The sequence below is a fragment of the Rhinolophus sinicus genome, chromosome 1 (assembly GCF_057876585.1).
Source record: "Rhinolophus sinicus isolate RSI-liver-muscle chromosome 1, RSI-T2T, whole genome shotgun sequence".
Lineage (NCBI taxonomy): Eukaryota > Metazoa > Chordata > Mammalia > Chiroptera > Rhinolophidae > Rhinolophus > Rhinolophus sinicus.
Window position 1 is genome coordinate 215,189,345 of NC_142501.1, and position 13,065 is coordinate 215,202,409.

General features: G+C 48.6%; 1 protein-coding gene across 5 annotated transcripts in view; it reads right to left on the minus strand.

Moving 5' to 3' along the window:
* The window catches only part of PCGF3 (polycomb group ring finger 3), a 47,090-nt gene that overhangs the window by 5,029 nt on the left and 28,996 nt on the right, over positions 1-13,065 (minus strand). For all 5 annotated transcript variants that reach the window (XR_012492132.2, XM_088793445.1, XM_074319902.2 and 2 more), the window contains one exon: positions 10,168-10,305. Coding sequence is in view for 4 of the 5 variants with exons in the window: in XM_088793445.1 (XP_088649571.1) it covers positions 10,168-10,305 (138 nt within the window). In the remaining variant the exon portion in view is untranslated. The remainder of the gene's footprint in view (positions 1-10,167; positions 10,306-13,065) is intronic.

The following is a 13,065-nucleotide window of genomic DNA, read 5'->3' on the forward strand; positions in this document are numbered from 1 at the left end:
AAGAGTATCTTTAGGGCAGTTGTAGGGTCCCAGGAAAATTGAGCAGAAGGCAGAGAAGTCTCATCCCCCATCACACACACACACAGGCTCCCCAGTCACAGCCATCACAGTGGGACGTTTGGGACAGTTGATGACCCTACACTGACACGTCCTCGTTGGTTCCTGGCAGGATCACTCCTGGTGGGTGTGGACAAATGTGTGACGACACAGATCCACCATTATAGTTTCACACAATTGTTTCACTGCCTGAAAAGCTGAGGACTTTTCATGCATAAATCCTTCTGGTGATGGAATGCCTAGTGGGGGCTCGTCCAGAGAAGACCCCCGATGGCTCATGCTGGGGACAAACAGGTGCCCCTGCCCACAGAGCTGCGAGAGGTCTGTCCCCCTGGCCCGGGGGCCGCAGGCCAGCCTCCTTCAGCCGGTTTCTGCTTTCTGTGTCCTCACGCTCTCAGGCTTACGTGGGAACTGTCCGCAGCTTGCTGTTGTTAAAAGGCCTTGTTTGTTCGGGGCTCGGTGGGCACTCTGGCCTGACACCCGCAGGGACCAGGCTGCTGCTGGGGCTACGCAAGCTTCCCATCAGCTTCTGGGTCGCATTCATGGGAACGGCACTAGCCACTGGTCTGATTCTGTCAGGAACCACATGGCTCCGCTGACCGTGTGCGTCAGCCCTTGCCCCTTTCAGGAGCAGGCTGCCTCTACCGGACCTGGCTGTTCTGCTGCCGGCCGACCCCACTGGAGCCAGGCTGTCCTTGGTGACACTGGCTGGTACTGAGCCCACAGCTTCTTGAACTGTTTTAGGACATCTGGGCCCTTGTGCTGGAGAAAAGCCTCGGAAAAACGGCATCTCAGGTACCGGAGTATTTTCAGCCCCTCCTCCAGGGACCCCAGCCGCATTCGTTTAGAAACCATGGTCCCCTGCATGTACATCTTTAAATGGACTGATGTGACCAAAAATAATTGACATCTATGGCTACGACGGGGAACCCTGAGATCCCCAAACTTCCTTTTCTGAAACCAGGGTGGCAGTCCCGGCGCTGAACGCATGCCCACTCCCAGCGGCATGTCACCTCCAACGTTACCAGGAACCTGAAGCTGCCTCTTTGCAAAATCGTTTTAGAATTAACTGAGCGACTGGATGTTAGAGAAAGAGAAGGCGGCCTGGGAGCCTGGAGCCCCCCCTCCCCAGGACCTGTGCCTCAGACTTACGCCCTCAGGACGCCCTTTAGGCCCCAAGTTTCCTATGTCCCTGGACTAAAGCAGTCAGACAATTTTGTAAGGTGACAGGAGCCACACAGAGTCACTGAGGAGTGTGGCACTCACTCAGACCTGCCCGCCTGGCTTTTCTGCTTCATGTCAGCCAGCTCTTATGCTGGTCGGTTCGGACCTGGATGAGACTTGCCTGATGGGAACATGCCAAAAGGGATGTAGTCAAACCAAATCTGATTTTGGGGGAAAAGCTAGAAAGCTCCTTGTGAGCTCCACTGAGTGATGACAGCAGCAACCAAAGCCTGCTGAGGGGAAAGAACAGCCTGGACCTTGTGCCTGAAAATCGACCTCAGATGGTTTTCAGAGACGACTCTGGTGCTCCTTCAGCTGCTGACCCACTCGTAGCCTTTTCCTGTGTTTCGCAGGCTGAGCCGAGACCTCCCCTTTCAGATGAGATGGATTGGGAAACCCCGCCCACTACAGATTTGGTTAATTTGGCCAATCCGCTTGCTCACACCTAGGTGAGCCACGCAGGAGGAAGACGGCTAAGATTTTTAATTTTCAGCCCTGGCGAATGAAGGAAGGCACCTGTACGAAACCCAAAGTCTTCTGGCTTCTGCCATTGCTACAAAGAGCCAGGAACCGGAAAAGAGACTGTCACAAGGGAAGCACTTCAGGGGCCTTCGGTCCTCTAACCAGCCTTCCCGAGGTCCGCTAATCCCCAGTGACCGGGCTCTGAGAAGTACAGGGCTCTTCCCAACTGTCCCTCATAATCGGCTTGGAGAAACTTTTCTCCACATTGGGAATGATTCTTTCTCTGTCCTTATCGGACCCTGGAGCCACATTCTCAACCCCACAGCTGTAAAGCAGCCCCACCTCGGAGTTCAAACCAACCCCATAGGTTCCTGCCTCTGAACCTGTCCCCTTTCATTCATGCCCTTTAGGGGTGCCCACCCTTTTCTCCTGAGCCCCTCACCCCCACTCATTGGTAGGCCTAGACTTCCTAGAGAAGTATGGTGCCGGAATTTCTTATTCTGCAAGGGGGAAATTATCCTGGAATTTGACAGTAGCCGTCAGTATAGCCAATCAGCTCGTCCCAACTGTAACACTACTGGGTCACCTCCTTCCCTGGCGGGCAACGCCCGTTCCTCCTGGTGACATCAGGTCTGTGTTTAATGATGACAGTGGCAAGCCCTGTGCTGGGCGCGCTGCCCTAACCCCTTGGGACGTCCCCGAGGCAGCACTGTCCCCTGTGGCCCCAAGCCCGGCCACGTGGATGATTTGTGCTCCCGTGGGCTGTATTTTAGCCTGGGAAGGCTGCCCACGTCTGTGCTGACAGTGGGTCTGCCTGCAGACAGGCGCACGACTTTGACCGCTGTGGAACGCGCCTCCTTTACTTTCAGTGGAAACAAAATTAGAAGTGGCCTGTGTGTTTGGGAGCTGTTGGGGGCCATACTGTTACCTGCTGCTTCAGCTACTATTATGGTCCCAGGACGTTCTAAAACCTGACTGGAAACTACAGGAGATCAGCTGGTCACCGTGCTGCTAGGAACCAGCTGCAGTGAAACCTCTGTTCTCGTCTGAACGGATATTTGCGCAGTGGGTAATTTAGGAAAACTGTCCAGAGAGGCCCACAACTGGCTCCAGAAAAGGAAAAACAAGCTTGGAAATCCAATTGCTAGTCTGATAAAGGAGAAAGCTAGACCAGACCAGATAACGCCCCCGTCCTGTGGAATCTAGTTCCCACTCCTGACTCCTGTACCTGCCCTGACTCCTGTACCTGCCTCTGCTCACAGAATGACAGCACTCGAGAATCCACAGTGGTGGGGCGGTATTAGCAAGGCCGTGAGAAGCACCGCCCTCACCCTCGCTGTCCCGCCGGAGCACGTCCCGCCCAGGGCACCGGTCCACACTGCCCTGGACAGTTTAAATGCCCGGGAGACCCGGGAGGGTGGTGAGTGGATCTCAGGCAGTCCCCATCTCGGGGATACAGATACGTCCCAGTCACCATCTGTGTTCTCTCACCAGCCTGCAGCCTCCCTGTGGACAGGACGCTGCCTCTTCTGGGCTGAAGTCCTGTTAGAGACGCATGGGGCTCCCTCTCAAACTGCACTGGGGTGGGGAACCCCCTTTAATGGTCAGGTGCTTCAACAAGTCTGTGCCGTTTGGCCTGTTTTACACTTTCACGCGCTGACCACCCTCAACCCTCAGGTTTAGTCCAATGCACTAGCTGCATTAGTAAGACTCAGCTGGTAAAGTGTATAGACAGCCTCCAAGTACCTGGGCCCAAAGCCTTGCCCAGACCCACACCTCTGGACTCAGAGACGGTCAGCTCCGGACATAATCATGGGACGTCCCGTGCACCTTCTATCCACAGTTGATGGAGAAAACACACTTTGTTACTGTAATGGCCTAACTGCTTCCATCGAAGACGGCCATGCTCTGGGACAGCCATGCTCTGAGGAGACAGAAATCCCGAACCCCACACTCTGCAACCTGAGGTCCTGGTTTACTGAAAGACACCTCCACACAGACTTCCGCCAGCCTCGCTGGAAGGGCCCCCGTCAGGAGCTGTGCAAGCACCCCTGTGTGGCTGAACTCCGGGAGCAGACTCTTGCACGCACGTGTCACACCTCGAGAAGCCACCCAGCCCCGGCTGGAACTGCACACGGTCGGGTGACCAGAAACCATAGCTGTCTTAAAATGGAAGCAGGGGGCCTCCAAAGGGGACGACTGTCCAAAGCGACTGCACAGCCTTTGCCTACAGTTGCTTCTCACTTTGTTCTGTTTCTCCTTGTCGGGAGGAATACGCCCTTCTCTGCATTTCCCAAGCTGCTGTGAATGGGGGTCTCCGGGTGCTGGGTGTGTCATCAAGAGCCTCCTGCTGCCCACGGCAGAGTCCGGCTGCAGCCCCTGCCGGCTGGGGCTCTGGCTAAGCTGCCATGTAGACCGGCTCAGTCACGTTGTTTTCAAGTGAGCTCTGTATTCTTGCTGTCACGCTGTGCCCGGTGCTGGTCTAACCTGGACACGGGCTACTCCAGTCCATGCGTCCTCATTCCAAAGCGAGACACGACACTTGGAAGGGGCTTTCTGGTGTCGAGGCACAACAGACCACGCCAGTCAGAAGACCTGATTACTGGTCAGTGATGTTTTCAGAGCAAGATCTCCATCAAAAGGAGGGAAACACCAAAATTTATGACAGAGACTTTAACCTAGAAGGTAGTCCGGAGGGACTGTGCAGGAGCTCTCGCAGCCATGTCAACACCAGGGCTCCAGGGTGGGGACGCCCCGCCCTGAATTGTTCTCTCCTCCTTCACGGGCTTCCTGCTGCTTCCTATGAAGCATGTGCCACGGCAGCACTACTGGACGGCCAAGAATACATCCCTTTTGGTGATGGAATACCAAGCTTTGTTTACAGTTAACAGACTGAAACTGTCCCCATTACACACAACTGCCCCCCTACCCCCCCAGCCCCTGGCACCACCACCTACTTCCTGTCTCTAAGACTTGGAGAACTCTAAGTATGTAAGTGGGGTCACAGTGTGTGTCCTTTGGTGACTGGCTTCTCTCTCTCAGCCCAGTGTCCCCAAGGCCCATCCATGGTGGAGCGGTGTCAGGGTTTCCCTCCTTTTTAAGTCCGAAGAGCATCCCATTGCGTGCATGGACCCCCTTTGCTTCCCACCATCCGCTCGCAGACACTCGGGCGGCTCCCACGTTTTCGCTGTAGTGAGCAGGGCAGCTGTGAACACGGGTGACCAAATCTCTCTTTGAGACCCTCTTGCACTCTCAGGTGTATGCCCAGAAGTGGATTGCTGGGTCACAGGGAAGGTCTGTGTTTAGCTTCTGAGGACCCCACACTGTCCCACAGTGGCCAGTGCTTTGCGTTCCCGCCGACAGCACAGGGCTCCCTTTTCCGCGTCCCGCCTGCACGTGTGTCTCTGCTGTTTTTCTGATAGTAGCCATCCTAAGTGGTGTGAGGTCGTGTCTCCCTGTGGTTTTGATTTGCTTTTCTCTGATGATTTGTGCTGTTGAGCATCTTTTCATGTGGCTGTTGAGCATTTGTATGTCTTCTTTGGAGAAATGTCTACGTGTACTCAAGTCTTTTGCCGAGTTTTGAATTGGGTTAAGTTTTAGGAGTTCTCTATGTATTCTGGATATTAATCCTTTATCAGATATATGATTTGCAATTATTTTATCCCATTCTGTGGGCTGCCTTTTTACAGTGGATGGTAACGCTTTAATTTTCCTGAAGTCCAATTAGTCTATTTTTCCTTTTGTTATCTGTGCCTTTGGTGTCATATCCAAGAAATCATTGTCAAAGCCAATGTCATGAAAATTCTGTCCTGTGTTTTCTTCCGAGGGTTTTATAGTTTTAGGTCTTACATTTAGTATTTTGAGTAAATGGTCCATTTTTTAGTTAATTTTTGCAGATGGTATTAGGTAAGGGCCCAACTGCATTATTTTGCACGTGAATATCCAGTTTTCCCAGCACCATTTGTTGAAAAGACTCTCCTTTCCTCACTGAATGTCCTTGGCACCCTTGTCGAAAATCATCTGAACATAACACAAGGGTTTATTTCGGGGCTCACTGTTCTATTCCCGTGGTCTGTATGTCTGTCTTCCTGTCAGTACCACACTGTTTGGGTTACTGTAGCTTTGCAGTAGGTTTTGAAATCAGAAAGTGTGAGTCCTCCAGTTTTGTTCTTCTTTTCCAAGATTGTTCGGGCTACTTGGGTTCCCTTGAGATTCTATATGAATTGTAGGATCAGCTGGGTAATTTCTGCGAAAAACATCATTGGGACTTTGATAGGGATGCATTTAACCTGCATATTATATTGACATTTTGACAATATTAAGTCTGCCATCCATGAACATGGGATGTGTTTCTATTTATTTACGTCTGATTTAATTTCTTTCAGCAATTTTTGTAGTTTTCATTGTACAAGTCTTTCAGCTCCTTGATTAAATTAATTCCTAAGTATTTTATTCTTTTTGATGCTATTGTAAATATAACTGTTTTTGTAATTTCCTTTCAGGTTGTTCACTGTGTATAGAAATGCAACTGATTTTTGTGTGTTGACTTTGTATCCTGCTACCTTACTGAACTCAATTTATTAGTTCTAACAGGTTTTTTTTATGGAATCTGGGTCATGCTGGCCACAAAATGAGTTTCAGGTGTTCCCTCCTCTTCAATTTTTTTGGAGAAATTTAAGAAGGATTGGTATTAATTCTTCTTTAAATGTTTGGTGAAATTCACCAGTGAAGCCATCTGGTCCCAGGCTTTTTTCTGTTGGGAAGATTTTGATTGATTCAATCTTCTTACTAGTTATTAGTTTACTCCGATTTTCTATTTCTTTGGGATTTAGTTTTGGTAAGTTTTGTGTTTCTAGGTATTTGTCCATTTCATCTAGGTTTCCCAATTTGTTGGTGTGCAATTGTTCACAGTGCTCTCTTATAATCCTTTTTATTTCTGTAGAATCAGTACTAATGTCCCTACTTTCATTTCTGACTTTAACAATTTGAGTTTTTTCTTAGCCTATTCTAGATAAAATTTAGTCAATTTTGTTGACCTTTTTGAAGAACCATTGATTTTTCTCTACTATTTTTCTATTTGCTTATCTCTGTTCTTTATTTCCTCTCTTCTGCTATCTTTGGGTTTAGTCTGTTCTTTTTCTAGTTCCTTAAGTTGTAAATTTAGGTTGTTGATTTGAGATCATTCTTGTTTTTAACTTAATTGTTTATAGCTATAAATTTCCCCCTTAGCACTGCTTTCACTGCGTCCCATAAGGTTTGGTTTGCAGTTTTCATTCTCGACCATCTCTAAGTATTTTCTAATTTCTCTTTGACTTCTTCTTTGATCCACTGGTTGTCTGAAAGTGTGTTGTTAATTTCCACAATTTTGTGAATTATCCAGTTTTCCTTTTGTTATTGACTTCTAACTTTATCCACTGTGTTCAGAGAAGGTACTTTGTGTGATACTGTGTTTCCCCGAAAATAAGGCCTAGCCGACCAGGTCTTATACTAATTTTTGCTCCAAAAAACACATTAGACCAGGTCTTACATTAATTCTTGCTCCAAAAAATGCATTAGAGCTGATGGCCCAGCTAGGTCTTATTTTCGGGGAAACACGATATCTTTAAAATCTTTTGACACAAGGTGTCTCCCCTTCTCTCATAATACCCCTTGTCACTAGACTTAGGGCTCACCTGGATAATCCAGGATGCTCTCTTCATGTCAAGGTTCTTAACACATCTCCAAAGACCTTTTTTCAAATGAAGTCATAACCACATGTTCTGGGTGTTAGGAAGTGGACATATCCTTTGGTGGGGGTAATCATTCAACGTACAACAGTCTGCGTTCTGGACTCCAAAATCTAGACCCATCTCACATTCAAAATACATTCACCCCATCCCAACATCCCCAAGAGTCTCCACTAATTCCAGCCTCAACTCCAAATTCCAAAATCTCATCTAGATACCCTCATCTCAAAAATCCCAGGCCTTAATCTTCTAAAGCATATTAAACAGGTATGTGAGACTCTGGGTATGATCCACCCTGGGGCAAAATTCTTCTCCAGCTATGGACTCGTGAAACTATAAAACACCGTTATCTGCTCCCAAAATACAAGGGTGGGGCAGGTATAGCATAGATATTTCTATCCAAAGGGAGCTATATTAGAAGGCATAACAGGGTCATTGGTCTCAAGTAAGTCTGAAACGCAGCAGGGAAAATCCCATGAGGGTTCAAGAGGGCACATCACTGTAGGTTGAAGTTCTGCCCTCTTGGCCTGTGATGGCCTCACCTTATGGCCCCAAGGCTCTGTTCTTGGAGTCATTGTTCCTTGTTCTTGAAAGGTAGCTCATATTTGCAGCCAAGTAGCTCTAAAAGCCTATATCCTGCATTTAGAATTTTGGAAGTACGATAGCCTTTCCTCATTTTTTCCTCTCTCTGTCCCCTTCAGTTCAAGCTGGTGGTGCTTCTCCTGATACATCATTCTCAGAAACTCTGTGGGTGTCCCATGTATGACCCAGGTCATCAGACATGAAGAAGCTCCACAGATCTCTCCTGGGTAACTCCTCTCCATTCCTAGATGGTTGGGCCACCATGAGTCACACCACTAATCCCTTCAGCAAAAGGTTGTCCCGCCACACCCTTGGCCATGCTTTCTTAACAGTTACACTCCCGATATAACTAGATAGGCTATGACTTTCCACGATCTGCAAGTGCTCGTTTCCTTTTGCCTAGCAGTTCCTTCCTGATTTCATCTCTCTCCTCTCGTATTTTACTGTAAGAATAAACTAGACCACACGATCAACACTTTGCTGGGATAGCTCCTCAGCTAAATATCCACGCTCATCACTTCCAAGTTCTGTTTTCCACAAAGCTGTAGAACACGATTCAGCCATGGTTCTGCCACTGTGTAACAAGGGTCGCTCTTTTGTTTCCAATGCTATGCTCCTCGTTTCCTTCTGAGCTCTCATCAGAAATGGCTTTAATATTCCTGTCTCTACAGACGTTCTGTTTGTGGTGCTACACACCCTCTAAGATGACAGAAACTTTCTCTACTGTGCTCCTCACTTCCTCTGGGCTATCACCAGAATCACCTTTAATCACCAGATGTCTACCAATAGTCTCTTCAAGGTGATCTAGGCTTTTTTTTCATTGTTTCTCAAAATTCTTCCAGCCTCTACCTATTATCCAGTTCCAAAACCACTTTCACATTTTTAGGTATTTGTTACTGTAGCACTCCATTTTCTTGTACCAAAATCTATTTTGGTTTCCTGTGGCAGCTGACAAAGTACCACAAACTTGTTTTAAACTTGGTGGCTTAAAACAACAGGAATTTCCTTTCTCACAGACATGGGGCCTGGAAGTCCATGATCAAGGCGCTGACAGGTTAGGCTGCCTCCAGAGGCTCTGGGGAGGGTCCCTCCTGCCTCTTCCCGCCTCTGTGGCTCCAGGCGTCCCTGGGCTTGTGGCCGCATCCCTCTCGTCTGTCTCTGTCCTCACATCACCTTCTGTGTGCTTCAAATTTCCATCTATCTTAGTCTTGTAAGGATACTCGTCACTGGATTCGGGTCTACTAGATAATTCAGGATTATTTCATCTCAAGATCATTAACTTAATTACACCCCAAAGATCCTGTTCCCAAACATGGTTACATTTACAAGTTTTGGATACGGACATATCTTTTTTGGGGCCACCGTTAAAGCCACTGCTCTCTCTGAAACGTGTCATGTCCGTCCACTTCTCTCCATCCTCATCGCACCATCCTGGTCCATCTCTCCTGGGACTCCTGCCACAGATACTCTCCAACTAGCCTCTCTGGCTTCCATTTCTGCACCCCAGCAACCCGTTCTCCTCACAGCCTGAGGACTATTTAACAATATACCTCAGGTCATGTGCCCCGTGCCCCAGGCCCCCAGTGTCTCCTCCTTGCATGCACTCACTCATGCACAGCTGGCTCCTACTGACAATTTACATCTCAGCACGAGCGCTGCCACCTCAGGAGGGCTCCTCAGAGATTCCTGCGCTGATGTGCTCCCCCAACCCCACTGTGCACCACTGGGTCACCAGGTTTCACTTTATTCGCAGCATATTCCACAACTTGCAAGGATCTTGTCTGTCTACCTACCTACACATTCACCCAACCCACCCTTCCACCCATTTGTGAAAATGAAGAACAGAATTCCTCTGCATGAGAAAATCTCTGACACACTTGAAACAATCTCATCAGGCTCCCATCAGCACGCGCCTCGATGATCAGTGGGTCCCCCATCATGGTCGCTAAACCTTCCACTGCTATTTCCTGCTGCACTATCTGGGGTCAGCCAAAACAGACAGGTATTTTTTCTGACTTAAAACCTCCAAAGTTTAAAAAACCCAAACCCAAGACCCTGGAAGTGCCACTTTTACACACGAGAAACGACTGCTGACAGCTCCGTTATGGCCTGTTACCTCGTTGAAGGACGACAGGTTGAGCTTCTTGGCGATGAACTTCTTCAGGTGCAGCACCGTGGCCTGGGCCGAGCAGCGGATCCACTTGCGCTTCAGGCCCCGGAGCTTGCTGCTGTTGCACTCCAGACAGATGCTCACCTTCAAGAGAGAGCACACGTGTGGGCCGGCGGTGCCAAGGGTACCCGGGCTGCACCCAGAGGCCTCCCTGGGCTGCCACAGGCTCATTCAATCCAAGAATGCTGGCTTTTTGGAAATCAGAAATCTGTTGCGACCTCAACACTGTAGAACAAGAATCTTTTAAAATCATTTTACACACATTGTCTTAAAACCCGTCTATTGTCTGCCATTTTGTGAAATATAATCTAACACTGTCGATTCTCTTATTAACACGGAGATCCAAGCCTGACTTATTCACCGTCGGCAATGTGCTGCCTCTGCGTTAAGCCGACAGAGCCCGGAACCCGGCCCGGCCCGGCCCGGCCCGCTCCGGTGGCAGGACACACACCGCACGGCAGGCACCACTCATTCCGCATGTGCACCATAAGGCTCAGAAAGGGCACCGCACTGTGCCTGGGCTTCACAGAAACAGCACTCGCCAGAGAACAAGAGCAGACTCTGGGCAGAGGAAGAACCGTGAGCAAAGGCACAAAGTCTGAAACATCAAGTTACCTTCTAGATAACAGTTCTGTGGGATTAGAGTACATTGTATATGACAAGGGACCACAAGATGACAAACTAAGGAAAAGTCAGTCTAAGGTCCTGGCTGCCTGGTGGATGCAAAGGGAGCCTTCTGCAGAGGGCACCCCACGCCATGCAGGACTGCTGAGAGCCACACACACACGGCTGACAAGCACACCCTTCTCCAGCAGCAACCCCAAAAGATGGCCCGATCACACCCCTAAATTCAGGCAAAGAATTAACAAAGGACTTAACTGAAATATGTCCTTCTGAAACTACTAGGGATACGAAAGAATGAATCAAAAACAAAACACACACTGGAAAACTAACAGGAAGATACAAAAGCTAACCAAATACAACGTCTAGAAACACGAAACACATTCATTTGAACTAAAAGCTCAATGGATGGCTGAAGCACAGACTACTCTTAGCTAAAGACAGTTCAATTTCCTGAAAGACTGACTTGAGTAAATTACCCAAAACAAGTTTTGGTGACAAAGGTATCTCTTAAGATGACAAGATAAAGGAAAGGTAAGAGACATGATGAGAGACCGAAGGGCCTAACAAGCCCATAAAAGGAGTTCCAGAGGGAAGGGAGAAACAGGGAAAGGCGAAATTAAGAAATAACGCCACAGGACCCCCCCCAAAAAGATGAAAGACATCCATCCTCAAATTCAGGAAGTGAAAAACTCCAAAGGAAGCGGAAACCTGCACCTAGGCAGGCCTGGTGACACCTCCGAACACACTGCAGGGAAAGACAGGCAGCTCCCAGGCCTCGCCGCCAAGCCCAGACACCAGGGCCTCGGACGCGGACAGGAGGTAATGAGAAGATGTAGTCAGGGAAGAAACAGCCGGAATCCGGGAGAGAGGAAGCTGCAAGGTGCCGGCCGAGAGCTGAGCCAGCAAAGCCCCTGAGCCGCCCGGGATTTGGAAGATGAGGGGTGACTGACTTGTAAAGTGGGGGGACCCGGCGGAGTGGGCTTGGCTTCGTGTTGTTTCGGGGAAAGAAAGACTCATATTAACTTTAGGCTTTTTAAAACTGTAAATATTCATTTTAGAACTTGGTGACAACTAACGTAATAAAAATAGGACATATATGTTGCCAACTAGAGGCCAAAAAGAGATTAGAAGGCAAGACGGTGGGGTAGGAGCATAAAAAATATAAATGGAAAGAAATATAGCAAAAAACCCTCAAATCTACCAGTAATCATGCTAAATGTAAATTATCTTGCGAGTTAAAGTAATTTTATGGTTTGATTTTTTTTAAAAATCCAGCTCTATGCTATAAAAAAGTCACATTTAAGAAAGATATTTAACAAACTGAAATACCAGGCAAATTAACCAAAGGAAAATGGACACAGCTATATTAGTATTAAATAAATTAGCAGACGTCAAGAAAGAACACTAAGAAAAACTCCCTAAGGACGGAACCAACTTAAATGGACGGAATGCGGGAAGCCCAGACCCAGTGCGGTGGTGACGCCGGTCCATTTCTGTGTGAGTGGCAGCTGCACGCCTTCCCAGGCCCAACGTAAAGGCACCACGCACACCAGCCTCTGTGACCACAATGCGATGAAGTCGGAATCAACGAGGAGCAACCTCAAGCACGCTGCATGCCATGCGCACCGCGGTCTAATTTGCATGCATCTGCTTTGAGTGCACAATCCAATAATTTTTAGTGAACTTAGACTTGTGCAACCACCACCACCACCCTGCTCCAGCTCGAGTTCGTCAGCTCCCACCGTCTGACCCATCAGTGAGCACTCCCACCTGCCTCCGCAGTCCAAGGCAACCATTGTTGGCCTTGTCTCTTTCGATAGATCTTCTCAGGACATTTTACATAAATGGGACCACACATCGTGTGCTCTCTAGCATCTGACTTCCTTCACTTAGTGAAATGTTTTGAGGTCCATCTGCACGGATGGTGACAAGTACCAGCAGTGCGTCCTTTCACGGCTGACCGGTCCTTCTCTGTGTGCAGAGACCGCATTCTGTCTATCTGCCATCAGCTGGTGGGTATGAAGGCTATTGCTGGAACGCTCACGTTCGAATCTCTGTGTGCGTGTTTCCACACACACCTAGAACCGCTGGGTCAGATGGCTACTTTACGTTTCATTCTAAGAAACGGCTGTGCCTGGCGGCTGTACCAGTTCACATCCCACCTGCAGTGCAGGCTCCCATCCCTCTACATCCTGCCAGTACCTGTCAGTGGCTGTGTTT